The 16,444-nt window shown below is 38.5% G+C and overlaps 1 protein-coding gene across 2 annotated transcripts in view; it reads right to left on the bottom strand.

Annotated features, from left to right (window-relative positions):
- The window catches only part of CHCHD3 (coiled-coil-helix-coiled-coil-helix domain containing 3), a 297,752-nt gene that overhangs the window by 187,427 nt on the left and 93,881 nt on the right, over positions 1–16,444 (bottom strand). For both annotated transcript variants that reach the window (XM_033195050.1, XM_033195051.1), the window contains exon 4: positions 1,965–2,082. In XM_033195050.1, coding sequence (XP_033050941.1) covers positions 1,965–2,082 — 118 coding nt within the window. The remainder of the gene's footprint in view (positions 1–1,964; positions 2,083–16,444) is intronic.

Here is a 16,444-nt window from a genome sequence, read left to right as displayed (position 1 = left end):
GTATTCTTCTGCCCGCTGAAAACTAAGAGTTTTGCTCTCGTACCTTCCTCAAACATGAGTGCTATTAACCTCCCCCACTACATCCTTAGCTTCCAAATTTGGAGACTTTAATATGCATGGAAATGACCTTTCAACCCACTGACCTGACATTTTTTCAACTTCCTCAAAAAATCCTTCAGCTTAGACATACAACAAATTTAATTTTCAGTTGAGTTACTCAAAACTTACTGTCTTTAATTCTGAAATTATTCCCCTTTCACAAGGACTGACTTTGCTTCCACCTCTCTTATTCCCTTTGTTCTAGTCAATACATGTACGGTTCTCAGGGCAGCTGCCAGTCAGTCCACTGACATTTCTTTCTTGGTCTACCACCTCTATTCTTTCTGGCTTCACTGTTTGCCCATGCAACCTGGACCCCAGATTTGTCCCGGAAGGAACTGATTGCTTAGGCATGGACTTCCTTTCATGTTCTCTGATTGCAGCTGATCATGGGTTAGTCTTTCAGAGAAGTGACCAAGGTAAAGAATGGGAGAGACTAGAAATTGGCCTTCTTCTTATAAAGTTTTAATGTTTCCCAATTGCCTACTGAACTAGGAAAATCCCCCTCACTCTTGCATTCAAAGTTTTCCATTCTGTGGTCCCATTTTCCCCGTCCAGTGAGTTCCCAACTGTGCTCCAATGAGGACTAAAGGTTCCAAGGAGTTACATCTGGGTTTCTAGGAAGGCTGAAGTGGAGGCTAAGCAGTGAACACTCCAGGTTTCACCCAGAGCACTTCCACTTTTATCTATTAAATAACAATAAGAAATTGCTTAATAAATTATGTTGAATACAAAAGACAGAATATTATTCAGCCGTTAAAAACATTTCAGAAAAATGTTCAGTGACACAGGAAAATGTTCATGAGGCTTAACACCATCTATAGCATTATCTAAATGCTTCAATATGTTAAAAAGCCTAGAAAAAAAAAATCTAGAGGAAAACACACACCAGTGTAAACCATGGGTATATCAGAAAGACAGATTGATGGGTGCCTTTTAAACCTTCTTCTGTCTGTTAGTAATACTTTTAAAGACAACAACAACAAAAACATGTCTATGTAATCTTTTAAAAGACTAAAAAATATTTTCTTTAAAAAAAAATTATCTTAGAAAAGACTGTTCCCCCAAGGCCCTGGCTCTACATCTTCTCTTCCCTAAACCCCAGCGAGTGATTGATCAAACCTTACTCACCTTTGCCAGAGTCTTCCAGACTAACACCTGGTAGTTACCAGCAGCGAGAGAAAGAAGCCTAGATTGCTGACCCCTGAGGTTTCAAAGACAATAAAACCAAAGGCAAAGGAGAAAAAAAGCAGGCAGGCCGGGCACAGTGGCTCACGCCTGTAATTCCAGCACTTTGGGAGGCCAAGGCGAGTGGATCACGCAGTCAGGAGTTCAAGACCAGCCTGGTCAAGATGGTGAAACCTCGTCTTTAGTAAAAATACAAAAATTAGCCAGGCACGATGGCAGGCGCCTGTAAATCTCAGCTACTCGGGACGCTGAGGCTGGAGAATCGCTTGAACCCCGAAGGCAGATGCTGCAGTGAGCCAAGATCACACCACTGCACTCTAGCCTAGGCGACAGAGCAAGACTTCATCTCAAAAATAAAAAATAAAAGAATAAAAAAAAAGAAAAGAAAAGACAGAAAACGAAAAAAAAGCACACAACAATCCTTCAGGCATGAAACATGTACATATGTCTGCATGCTGGTTTTTATTTCAATACTTCCAGAGTTACCTGCCTTTAAAGTCCTTGATGGTTAAACCTAAACTGTAAGCTACTCGTAAAAGGCAAAAATCAAAATCTGAGCAAAGAGAACATGAATAATATTATCAACACTAAAAGCTGGCACAGAGTACTTAGCTCTTCCCAAACATCAGAGATTTCCTTGTAGGCAAGAAAATTTCTCCTACATTTTTAATACTCACCAGGTGCTTTGCCTTAGCGCGTTCCTCCTCGCTTGATATCCTCTCCCGAAGGATGGCTCTGGTTAACTGCTCATTGGCAGCAGCCCTCTCTCGGTCCAGCTCTTTGGCTTGCTTTAGTCTAAAATGACAAGAATTGTCTAAGTTAGAAAAAATATTTTATTAGCTGACATTATTTTCTATCAAATGAAATAATTAAAAAATAGAAGCACATAGCCAAAAGGGTCAACAGCTGAAATCATCTTGGCCCATAATCTATCAAAAAAGCAGGTATAGAAGTAAATCCCCATGCAGCCTTCACCCAAGCATTTAAAATAACCAAATTCAAATACATGAAGAAGCTTATTAATTTGGCTGCCAAATATAACGAAGTTTTACAAAGTTCTTCTCATGTAAAATTAAAATCTGCCCACCAAAAAAATTCCATCCCTGGTACTTTCATTTGTCCTCTGAAAATTTAAGTAATTAACAAACCATCTAGGCCAGGCATGGTGGTAGCTCACGCCTGTAATCCCAACACTTTGGGAGGCCAAGGCGAGTGGACCACTTGAGGTCAGCAGTTCGAGACCAGCACGGCCAACATGGTGAAACCCTGTCTCTACTAAAAATACAAAAATTCGCTGGGTGGCCGGGCGCGGTGGCTCAAGCCTGTAATCCCAGCACTTTGGGAGGCCAAGACGGGCGGATCACGAGGTCAGGAGATCGAGACCATCCTGGCTAACACGGTGAAACCCCGTCTCTACTAAAAAATACAAAAAAAAAAAAAAACTAGCCGGGCGAGGTGGCAGGCGCCTGTAGTCCCAGCTACTCGGGAGGCTGAGGCAGGAGAATGGCGTAAACCTGGGAGGCAGAGCTTGCAGTGAGCTGAGATCCGGCCACTGCACTCCAGCCTGGGCGACAAAGCGAGACTCCGTCTCAAAAAAAAAAAAAAAAAAAAAACTCGCTGGGCGTGGTGGTGCATGCCTGTAATCCCAGCTACCTGGGAGGCTGAGGCAGGAGAACTGCTTGAGCCTGGGAGGTAGAGGATGCAGTGAGCTGAAATCATGCCACTACATTCTAGCCTGGGCAACAGAATGAGACTCCGTCTCAAAAAAAAAAAAAAAGCCATCTACATGACAAATATTTGAAAGTAACCATCAACTCTTTCTCCAAACTTAACTCGTCTATTTACTGAATGCACACCAGGCACTGTGCTAGGCATTGAGGACACAGCGATAGACAAGATGGACGGGTCACTGTCCTTGTGAATGTCACATCACAGCAGAGAAGCCAGACATTAGGGAACTAATGAGGACACCTTTCCTCCCAGTATATTATCCCTATTTTCCAACAATCCTTATATGCAAATATGACCACAGCTTTCAACTGCAGGGCTCCTCACTTCTGGAATGACTCCAATCTATCTGTTAGCTCCAAACTAAACCTAACCCTCCAGACATACTCTAGCAAAATAAGACAGAAGAATCTTACTTCCCTGGATCTGTACACAATACTAGTTCTATTAATGAAGCACAGGATTGCATTAGATTTGTCAGTAGCCTCATCACACAATTAGATCATATTAAGTTACAACCCACTAAAACCCCTCATTGTACATGATAAAGATAAATTACTTTGGCACTGACTTTTGCCATAGTGCCTGGAACATAGAGGCATTCAGTAATCACCGAATCACTAAAGATTTCAGTCTAATCTCATGGACAAAGATTTTCTGATTGCCTTTTCTTCTTTCAGAGAATAACCCTACTATACCATCATATCCCTGAAGGTATAGCTATGCTTTAAAAAGAAAAAGTAAAATTGTTATGTTGGTGTAAGTGAAATTCTGAGTGAAATCTACTTTACACGTGTGAATCATGAGCATCAAATTCTACTCAAGACTAGCCTGTCAAATTTTAGTTTTAAAAAGATTTTTGAAAAAAACTAGAGATAAAATTTTTTGTTACTATTTTTAAATTGCTACATCATCCTGATACTCTGGAATTCTCAGAAATCAACTACAACAGAAAAAAAAATAACCTTGCAAGATATATTACAAAGTTATAATTCTTTCCCCCTAAAAATCAAAGCTCTGTAGCTTTGTGTCTTGAATAAAAAAAGAGGAATAGAAACAAAATCTGTACTTCAAAATTCTCTAATGCAAAAGTAACCTTTGGGAAACTTCCTAAGCAATAAGCACAATGACACTTATACAAACCAAATTTCTCTAAATTATTTCACAAGGACCATACAATAAATTCAGCAATATCAATGATATCAATACATTAACATCACTAGATATGTGTAATTGTAAGAGCACAGCAATAATTAGAAGTCACACCATTTCCCTAGAACAGCAGTTCTAAAAGTACAGTCCACAAACCAGCTGCAGTAGCATCAACTGGGAGTCTGTCAGAAATGCCCCTTCTCGGATACCACCCCACACTTGCTGAGTCAGAAACTCTGGGGATAGTGCTTAGCAAACTGTCTTTTCATAAGCCCTCCAGAATTCTGATGCACGCTAAAGTGTAAGACCACAGCCCTTAATTACCAAAATACACTTGTACTCAAATAAATCCTGGAACATCGAAAATGAAGGGGTCCACAGGAGAATATTGTGCAAATAACTGCTGAGGTTATCATATACAACACTGTATTTAAAGCATTTTTATGGGCATCTTACCCATAAGTAAAAAAGCATTACCTATTTTTACATGTGAGGTGGAAACTAAAATAAAATAATAAAATTACTATCATTTATGGATCAACTAGTAAGCACTGTGCTAGGCATTTTACAAACATATATAAAATCTTTATTAAAATGCTACTATACATTCATGAACATAAAATGAATTCTGTACAACTGGATTATCGTATCTACCACATTTGGTGTATCTAATTTTAAAGTACTGTTTATTTAAACAATTACTACTTTTTTTTCCATTTTAGTTTACTTATGTACGGCTTAGATTTTAATTATATATGGAGTTCTACATGGTTCAACTTTAAGAAATACAGGATCATAAGGATTTTGACAAGTTAATGAAAAAGAAGCAAAACATGAGCACAAAAGTCTTCAACGTGATAATAAAAATAAACATATTTAGCTTGCCATGACTGATACAGATATGCAAACTCTGGGTCCAAATCAAGACTCTACACTTCCTATCTGAATAAGTACTTTATTTAACCTCCAGTGAGTCCTGTTATTCTCATGGGTAAAATGAAATAGTGTAATACCTAACTTACAGGGTTCTATATAAACAAGGCACTTAGCACAATGCCCATAACACAGTACACATTCAGTAAATGTTAGGTAAGTAGCAGTAATAATAACAGTACTCACTACACAGGTAGGAATACAGAGAAAGCAGTGATTTTCCGAAATGAAGAAGACAGTCTCCAAATTCACTAACTACAATGTCGTCTCCATCATCTTTTCCAATTTTTCACCAATAAGTTTTACTTTATTTTTATGATATCTAAGGACTTCTAATATCACAAATTGACTCTACTAACTCCAGCAGCCTGACCCTTTCACAAGCTGCTTCCTTTCCCTCTTGTCCATAGCTCCGTAAGGACAAGGATTTGCCCTATTTTTGTTCACTGCTATATCCCCCATACTTATAAAAGTGCCTGCCACATACTAAATACGCAAGAAAAACTTGTTGACGTATGCATGTATGAATGAATGAATAAACAAATAAATGGCATATTTCCAACCACAAACAAAACAAGGAAAACAAACTGCAAAAGAACAGAAGGCGATGGTATATAAGAAACAACTAGAGAGACAAACTGTATACTCCAAGGGCCTAGCCACCATGTTAGATGTGGCACATCTGTGATATAATGAACGCTATGGTATATAAGAAATAACTAGAGAGGCAAACCGTATCCTCTAAGGGCCTAGCCACCAGGTTAGATGTGGCACATCTGTGATATAATGAACGCTATGGTATATAAGAAATAACTAGAGAGGCAAACCGTATCCTCTAAGGGCCTAGCCACCAGGTTAGATGTGGCACATCTGTGATATAATGAACGCTATGGTATATAAGAAATAACTAGAGAGGCAAACCGTATCCTCTAAGGGCCTAGCCACCATGTTAGATGTGGCACATCTGTGATATAATCCCAGGCTACATTAAATAGCCTACAACAGGAGGTGCCACAATAGTCCAGAGCCCCTCCAACATCAACACCTAACTATATTTGACACCTGGATTGAAAAAGGATTGGCAGTGGTGCAAACTGACCAAAAAGAATATTATTTTCCCTTCTTAATAAATTCTTATCCTTTCATTCATCCTTATAAATAGAACTGCACAAATTCTCAAATGTTTTTAAAGGAATGTCTATACATTTTTAAAAACTTTTTTAAAGGTCTATACAGTGACTATTTAAGAAACCAAATTTTTTGTCATCAGGGAGTTTGGCAGTAGGACTTTGAACAAATTCTCATTTCCTATTAACAACTTAGCTGTACAATCTAATAAGCCTCAGTTTCCTCAGGTTTAAAATTTGAAGATTGAACTACTCTATAATCTTATGGTCCCTTGCATGTAAACATTCTAAAAACTCTATACCTTAAACATATTATTCCTCATTCCATAAAAAATCTTGAAAAAGGTGGTGGCAGGGGACAAATGAAACAGAGGGGCATTATATTATCTCTCAGGTTGATTTCTGTTATAATTTCTACTCGATGGGCAGACATCATACTCTAATCCTGAGATTTCTCACTACAGTACTCAACAAAAACTACATACTGGAATTCATAAATTTATTCAGTATATAATTACTAGGTGAGAGGGACTACTCTGGTTACTAAGAATAAAGTAGTGAGCAAGAGACACAGTCCCCACTTTCATGAGCCATGATTACAAACAACAGATGCATTATTTTTAAAAAGTTAGGTAGGTATCTATGACACTGCATGGGTGGGACTGGTATTTAACTTGGGCTCTACAGGACATTAACTGAGCAACATGGGGAAGAAGATAGTGTCTTAGGCAGAGGAAACACCAGTTGGGTCCAGAAGCACCAAGAAAGGATTTTCTTCAGCAAGATTCCTGTGACAGCCTTAGAAGGGTTTCTGAGGCTTGAAATCACCTCTGCAAAGAATTTTACTTGCCTTCAGATTCTTTTGGAGGACAGAGTTTCAATGGTATACTGACTGAGGTTCAGTTTTGTCCAGTGCCCAAAGATAAGAAGCTTCTAAGTTGTACCATTTCCCACTTAAAAGCAATAGATTTGAAACTTCAAAATTGTACCATTCTCCATTTCCCCAGTCCTCCCCTCCAAAATACTGCATGGCAATTATTTTCTTTTAAGTTTCCTACGTCACTGGTTGCTGTCAATTCTGCAAAGAAAAAACGCTTATGTTTTCAGAAGCCCTCAATTCTTGTCAAAGCTTCCTCTCTGGCCCCTTGGTTTTATATCGCATGGAGCTATACTATTCAACGGCCATCTGCGAAAGGTGGATGAGTTGTCAATCAATGTTTCTCTTTTTGAACCAAATGAGACAGTCCTGCCATCTTGGCCTCTCCAAATACTACTGCCCAGATAGTGGAGCTACAAAATCAGAAGCCATGTTGTTTTGGAAACACTTCACCAAGGAGAGAAGACCGAGGCTCTCATTGACCAAGGGAGGGCAGGACTTTATATGTAAAGGCAGGAGATAAAATAAGTCTCTCATTATTAACTTGGGTTTCCAAAGATTTAAGAATTATCTCAAAACAAAACTAAACAGGCCAAGTATCTTAGATAATACATTCCTTTTTTATTTATTGGCATTTTCCACTTAATATTTTAGATCTCCTACTCTAATATATTCTACATTAAGCCCCTGATTTAAGTTTCATGTAAATTTCTTTCTTTTAAATACATATCTCTCCTCATTTAAATTCTCTAGAGTTTCAAGCAAAGAAGTAGGAGTTTAGTGTAAACTTTTCTTGTTTGCATTAAGTAATTGGATAGCTTGCCTAAGCTTAATGAAACAAACACCAGTCAGTGCTGCCCTCAGACCTCAAGCCCCAGCAACTTAGCTCTTTTCCTCAGTATATTGTCAATCAGGCGAGGGACTTAAGGTACACCAGCAAAATGAATTCCTAAAAGCCAGCCAAATCTCCTATCATGAATATTATTACATGTCCTTTTAAATGGGAAAAAAATAAACTACTTATAAAATATTCAACTTTCATGGACAGCTGGTATAAAATCTAGTTCTCTATATTTCAGTCCCAGGGTAAAAACTAGCCAGTTTGACTTTACTCCAAAGAAACTCAAGTTTTTACAAAAGTAGAAAGAGAATTTTAAAGATAACTTTAGCAGGGCATTAACATATTGAACTTCATTCACCTCCATAAGGGAGGCATTACTTGCTCTAGCTTTTTTTGTTTTTTTTTTTTTTAAACACGGCCATGCTCTGGTGCCCAGGCTGGAGCACAGTGGCATGATCTCAGCTCACTGCAACCTCTGCCTCCCAGGCTCAAGCAATCCTCCTGCCTCAGCCTCCCAAGCAGTTGGGATCACAGGTGCATGCCACCAAGCCTAGCTGATTTTGGGGTTTTTTTTATAGAGACGAAGTTTTAGCATGTTGTCCAGGCTGGCCTTGAACTGGACTCAAGTGATTCACCCACCTCAGCCTCCCAAAGTGCTGAGATTACAAGCACAAGCCACCACACCAGCTATTATCTCCATTTTTAACATGAGGAAAACTGAGAAGTACAACAGAGGTGTGAAAGATGCTGATCCGACTTCCAAAGCCATGCTTCTTCAACCTCCTAAAGAGTAAACTTTCCTATAGGAATTAGTTTCCACTATATTACTCACCTTTGTGGTCATGTAAGGACAGTTTTAAATCTCACATTATTCACGGTTATTTTAAAATAGGCTCTTTCAAAATTTGTTTATACTACACTAAGTCAGAGTTTGCCAGAGTCTAAATTATTACCACCCCTTTCCCAAACTGGTTTGGCCTTCAATGGCCCTAAATGTTTTTCTGAATTTGGATACTGCTCATTTGGCCATCCACAAATACTTAGATTTATCTTCATATAGGCTGACACATAAGTAATTCTATACAATTCTAGCTTAGAAAATTACTTTATAATTTAATATATAAGGCCATTATACTATGGAGAGAAAGTTGATAAGAACTTCATATAATGGGAAAGAATAAATGGGAAACAGAGATTGCTAGAGATAAAGTGATTTGACTAAATGACTTATCTAAAGTTGAACCGTGACCATTATACACAGGCAATATCTAGGAGATACTGCAATGCACCTGACGCAGAAAGACTGTTTCAAACACTGAAAGAGAAAAACGAGTGACTACAACCTCAAAGGTCATTTTAATGCTAACGATGAATTTTATTTTCATGCATCATATTTTGTCAGAACCTGGTGAACCAGCATTCAAGATACTGTTTACCATCTATTTTTAAACAGAAGAGCTGAGCTGGGTAATTCAATGAAGTAATTATTAGACTACTAAAAATCATGACAAAACAAATATACAGCTTTTGATTAGTACGGCTTGACATAAATAAGGGAATAGAGAAGCTTAACACTTCTCAGCTCAAATTGTTTCGAATCCTGGAAGAAAATATATGTGGATTGAAAATCTAAAATAAATACATAAACATGAATATGGCCATCTTAAATTTTCTTTTCTTTTTTTTTTTTTTTTTGAGACGGAGGCTCACTCTGTTGCCCAGGCTACAGTGCAGTGGTGTGATCATGGCTCAGAGCAACCACCACCTCCGGGATTCAAGCGATTCTCCTGCCTCAATCTCCCGAATAGCTGGGATTACAGGCATATGCCACCATGCCTGGCTAATTTTTGTATTTTTAGTAGAGACAAGGTTTCACCATGTTGGCCAGGCTGGTCTTGAACTCCTGACCTCAGGTGATCCACCCACCTCAGCCTCCCAGAGTGCTAGGATTACAGGTAAAAGCCACCACACCCAGCCTAAATTCATATATAATATCTGCATGTGTGACAGAAAAAGAGTTAGCATTTATTATGCTTACTTGTGCCAGGTACAAATGTAAGCATTTGACAGGTGTCACTCATTTAATCCTCACAACAACCCTATTAAATGAATTATATTTCAGATGAAAAGCTGAGGCACAGAGAAATTATGCAAAATTGAGGCTTACAGAACTTATAAGTACAGCTGAACCTTCAATAACACAGGTTTAGACTGTGTAGAACCACATATGTGCATTTTTTTCAATAAGTATATTGAAATTTTTTTGAAGATTTGTAGCAATTTGATAAAACTCACAGATGAACCACATATCTATAAATATAAATAAAATTTTAAAGTATGTCATGAATGCATAAAATATGTTAATTCTGGTCAGTTTTATCATTCACTATCATAAAATATACACAAATCTATTATTTAAAAGTTAAAATTGGCCAGGCACGGTGGCTCATGTCCGTAATCGCAGCAATTTGGGAGGCCGAGGCAGGTGTATCACCTGAGGTCGGAGTTCAAGACCGGCCTGGCCAACATGGCGAAACCCCGTCTCTACTAAAAATACAATACATTAGCCAGGCGTGGTGGCCACGCCTGTAATCCCAGCTACTCGGGGGGCTGAGGCAAGGAGAACTGCTTGAACCCCAGAGGCAGAGGTTGCAGTGAGCTGAGATCACGCCATTGCACTCCAGCCTGGGTGCGAGACTCTATCTCAAACAAGAAGTTAAAATTTATCAAAACGTATGCACACAAACAGACTGTACATGGCACCATCTGCAGTGAAGGGAAATGTAAACAGAGGTAAAGATGCAGTATTAAGTCATAACTGCATAAAATTAACTATAGTACATACTGTATTGCTGTAATTCAGTAGGGACCTCCTGTTGCTATTGTGGTGAGCTCAGGAGTTAGAGTATCTGCTTAACACACTATGTGATGCTAATCATCTCCGAGTGAGCAGTTAGTCTCTCCAGTAAATTGCAGGCTGCAGTAAAAAGTGATCTCTTGAGGTTCTCATGTCTTTTTCATTGTGTTTATTGCAATACCATAACTTTGCATCACATCATGGGACCCATACAAAGTGTCACCAGTGATGCTAGAAGTGCTCCCAAGAAGCAGAGAAAAGTCAAGACATTACAGGAAAAAAAAAAAAAAGTTGAATTGCTTGATAAGTACCACAGATTGAGGTCTGCAGCTGCAGTTTCCTGCTATTTTGAGATAAGTGAATCCAGCATAAGGACTGTGGTAGAAAAAGAAAAGAAAATTCACGAAGCCTTCAATGTGGCTATGCCAGCAGGCGCAAAAACCATGCATATTTTGAGAAATATCTTTTAATCTTGTATTGAAAATGCAACTTTTATGTGAGTGCTGGATTGCTAAGAAAGGCTTACCCTATAGACTCTAATGAGATTTGAGGAAAAGTCAAGTCTCCATTATGTGACAGCTCAAAGGCGAATTTAATACCAGCAAAGGATGGTTTGATAATTTGAGAAAGAGGTTTTACTTAAAAATCTCAAGATAATAAGAGATAATAGGAGAAGCAGCTGACCAAGAAATAGCAAACCAGTTCCCAGATGCCATTAAAAATCATTAAGAAAGGATAACTGCCTGAACAGATTTTTAATGTAGACAAAAGTGCCCTATTCTAGAAAATAAATGGCACGAAAGACATAAATGAGTAAAGAAGAGAAGCAAGTACCAAGATTTAAGACAGGAAGGGATAGGCTATCTCTATTAGTTTTGTGCAAATGCAGTTGAGTTTATGGCACGATTGTCCTTATCTATAGAGCTGCTAACCCCTGAGCCTTGAAAGGAAAAGACAAACACCAGCTGCCAATCTTTTGGTTGTGCAAGAAGGTCCTCACAATAAAAACCTATTTTCTGGAGAGGTTACATTGATGATTGGCATCGATGATTTTTTCTGAAATCAGAAAATACTTTGCCAGTAAAGGACTACCCTTTAAGGTTCTTTTGATATTGGATGAAGCCTCTAGCCACCCAGAACCCCATGCGTTCAATACTGAACACGTCAAAGTGGTGACTTACCCGCAAACAGAATGTTTTTATATCAGCCTGTAGATTAGGGGGTCATAAGGACCTTTCTTCATCAGACATGATAATCTATGAAAAGGACTGTCAACACTATGTAAGAGAACCCAGACAGAGAAACATCATGAAGTCTGAAAGGATTACATCACTGCAAATCAAAACTACAATGAGATACCATCTCACACCAGTTAGAATGGCAATCATTAAGAAGTCAGGAAACAACAGGTGTTGGAGAGGATGTGGAGAAATAGGAACACTTTTACACTGTTGGTGGGATTGTAAACTAGTTCAACCATTATGGAAAACAGTATGGCGATTCCTCAAGGATCTAGAACTAGATGTACCATATGACCCAGCCATCCCACTACTGGGTATATACCAAAGGATTATAAATTACTCTACTACAAAGACACATGCACACGTATGTTTATTGCGGCACTATTCACAATAGCAAAGACTTGGAATCAACCCAAATGTCCATCTGTGACAGACTGGGTTCAGAAAATGTGGCACATATACACCATGGAATACTATGCAGCCATAAAAAAGGATGAGTTTGCATCCTTGTAGGGACATGGATGCAGCTGGAAACCATCATTCTTAGCAAACTATCACAAGAAGAGAAAACCAAACACCGCATGTTCTCACTCATAGGTGGGAACTGAACAATGAGATCACTTGGACTCGGGAAGGGGAACATCACACACTGGGGCCTATCATGGGGAGGGGGGAGGAGGGAGGGATTGCATTGGGAGTTATACATGATATAAACGTCATGCACATGTACCCTAGAACTTAAAGTATAATAAAAAAAAATAAAAAAAAATAAAAAAAAATTAAAAAAAATAAAAAAAAATAAATAAAAAAAAAAAAAAAAAAAAAAGAAAGGATTACATCACTGAAGATGCCACTGTTGTTCCAGAAAAAGCCATGAAAGTCATCAAGCCCAAAACAACAAATTCCTACTGGAGGAAACTGTGTCCAGATATTGCACATGATTTACAACAGAGCCAGCCAGGGAAATCATGAAAGAGATTGTGAATATAACCAAAAGAAGGTGGGGGATGAAGGATTTCAAGATGGACCTTGGAGAAATTCCAGAACTAACAGACACTGCACCAGAGCAATTAACAGAAGATGGACGACATGATGGAGATGAGTATTTTCGAAACAGCGCCAGACGATGAGAAGATGATGTACAAGCAGCAGAGCCAGAACACAACTGACATGAGACAATGTGGCAGAAGGGTTCAGATTATCCAAGACTACAAATGACTTCTTTTATGACAGGAACCTTTCTAAAATATAGTCACTGAAACTAAAGCAAACAGTGGGAGGAGAATTGGTACCACGTAGAAACATTTTTAGAGAAACCAGAAAAAGCAAAAAAAAAGTCAGACAGAAATTATAAGGCATTTCCATAATATGCCTGCCTGTCCTTTCATCTTTTCTGCCTCTACCACCAGAGATAGCAAGACTAGCCAACCTTCCTCTCCCTCCGCCTATCCAACCTGAAGACGAGGATGAAGACCTTTATGATTATCTACTTTTACTTAATAAATAATAAATGTATTTTTTCTTGCTTAAAAATAATAAATATATTTTTTTGCTTATGATTTTCTTACTAACATTTTCTATTCTCTAGCTTACTTTATCATAAGAATACAGTTTGTAATACATATAACATACAAAATATGTGTTAATCTACTCTGCTATTGGTAAGGCTTCCGGTCAACAGATGACTATTAGCATTTCAGTTTTTAGGGAGCCAAAAGTTATATACAGATTTTCAACTGCACAAGGGATCAGTGTTCCTAACGCTCACATCATTCAAGGGTCCTAAGAAACTTATCAAAGTCAAATTGATCCAAAATAAAACCAGTGAGAGGTATAGCCAGAATGAAACTCAGCCAACTTCAGAGCCTGCATTCTTACAGAAAACACACACACACCCACACCCACACCACACACACACACACACACACACACAAAATATATATATAGATACCATTAAAATCCATTAAAATAAGTGGCATGGGGGTAGAACTTTGTCTTACGTACCACTGTAATCCCCACACAAAATAATACCTGGCACTTGGTAAGCATTCAAAATATATTTTGAAAGAATGAATACAGAGTGTGGGCATATTTTTATAAATATCATGGAACATAGGTACTCTTTATTTAATGATTATTTAGCAATATATATTTTACATAATGGTAATTTAGCAATACATTAAATAAAATGGGTTCCTCATCCACAGATTTAACCAATTGGGAATCAAAAATATTTAGGGAAAAATAAATAATAAAAGCCAGGCTCGGCGGCTCACGCCTGTAATCCCAGTTACTCAGGAGGATGAGGTGGGAGGATCACTTGAAGCCAGGAGTTCAGAACCAGCCTGGGCAACACAGTGAGCCCCCATCTCTAAGAAAATTTTTATTTAATCAGTCAGGTGTGGTAGCACCTGCATGTAAGTCCCAGCTACTAGGGAGGCTACAGCAGGAGAATCGCTTGACTGCAGGAGCTGGAGGCTGCACTGAGCTATGATCACACCACTGCACTCCAGTCTGAGCAACAGAATGAGACCCTATCTCTAAAAAAAAAAGAAAGAAAATAAAAAATAATAATACAATTTTTTAATACACAGTCTAACAACTATTTACATAGTGTTTACATTGTATTGTAAGTACATCTAGAGATGATGTAAAGTATATGGGAGGAAGTGCACCAATTATATGCAAGTACTATACTATTTTATATAAGGTCCTTGAGCATTTGAGTGTTTTAGAGTCCTTAGGGGTCCTGGAACCAATCCTCCCTGCATATCAAGGGAGGACTGTATTTAACCATCATTAAGTCCTGGTTCTGAATAAAACCAAGAGGACATTTATTTTGGTCATCTACATTTCTGTGTAAATACCATTGAAAATGGCACTCAGAATTTAAGTCAAGGTTTCCTTCCTTTCCACAGGAACATAGAAAAGGTGATTTTAATTCACAATAAAATTTTGTCACTATCTGAAAATATGTCTGCATAGCTTCAAAATGATGCAAGAGAAAAAAAAAAAACTCAACCCATAACTGAAAGCCTAGGACTATAATTATGGATTACCTACAGCCATAATCCTAAATAGCCTTCATCTCCCCCTTCCAGATGATTGCCTCCCATTTACACATTGTACATTACTTTAAAGTCCCTATTTCAGTTCTCATTTGGGAACAAGTACCACCTGTCCTAGATGCTCTTCGACCTTCTTAAATATTTCCTCCTACTGCACTGAAAAATACATTTATATTTGAAAAGTATTCTGATTTTAGTTCATAAGTTAATGTTACTATATCCATGGCTCCTGTGCCCACTCTCTCTCAGAAATTCTTAATCAAAACTATCTAGGAGGAAATTACACAACACCACAAAGCAACCCAGTCTTCCTGTACTGAAATGACCTATAGCCACTTCTTTGTCTAACTTGAACTGAATATTTAGAGGCATCTTAAACTGAGATAATCAGCTTTTTACCTCAAAGTTTACATCAAACGTCATAATATTCAATATACAGGTGAATAATGGTGGGAATGGGGAGGTAAAGACACCACCATTAAACCGTGTCTTATCAGCAGGGCTTAATGGCCAACGTGGTGAACTCCCACTATACTAAAAATAAAAAAATTATCCTGGTGTGGTGGCAGGTGCCTGTAATCCCAGCTACTGGAGAGGCTGAGGCAGGAGAATCTCTTGAACCCGGGAGGTGGAGGTTGCAGTGAGCCGAGATCACACCATTGCACTCCAGCCTGGGCGACAAAAGCAAAACTCCATCTCAAAAAATAAATACATAAATAACCTGTTTCACAGAAGTTATGTGAGGGTCATGCATGACCTGTCACTATTGTTTAGAAAGTATTTATACCCCTCCTCAAGGATCCTCCCCTGTAGCATCCTTCACTGGAATGGGCACTGCTGCTGTGTATTTACTAAGATGCTGGAGATAGACAATCGTGAAGTCAGTTGGAAGAAAAAGGAACCTGAGGTCAAACGCAGACATTTCCGGGCAAATCCCTTTCATGAGCCCTGCTAGGCAAACTATCAACTCCTCCTGCAAGCAGCGGCCCCATCCAAGATGGGCAGCTTGAGCCCTGGACAGATGACAATGTGAAATGGCTTCCTCCTGAAGACAGAAACTAGGACAATAATCCTGGTTCCATGACCTGAAAGACACACATGGAGTCTCATAAAGAGGACCGTAAGCTATGAAATAATGTGAGAATCTCAGTACACTTACGTAGACAAAATATACATCAAGTCTTTTATATTGTTTTGCACTTACATTTCTTTTTCATAAGGGACACATTTTTGCCAGGACTCGAATTTTGAAATTATGTTCATTGATAAGGCTAGGGAAACCTTAGGCCAGACAAAGAGATGACATTACCATTGAAAGCCCTATGGAGGAAAA

The sequence above is a fragment of the Trachypithecus francoisi genome, unplaced genomic scaffold, assembly GCF_009764315.1.
Source record: "Trachypithecus francoisi isolate TF-2019V2 unplaced genomic scaffold, Tfra_2.0 Lachesis_group4, whole genome shotgun sequence".
Lineage (NCBI taxonomy): Eukaryota > Metazoa > Chordata > Mammalia > Primates > Cercopithecidae > Trachypithecus > Trachypithecus francoisi.
The sequence above is the reverse complement of the archived record's forward strand: the minus strand, read 5'-3'. Positions and strand labels throughout refer to the sequence as shown.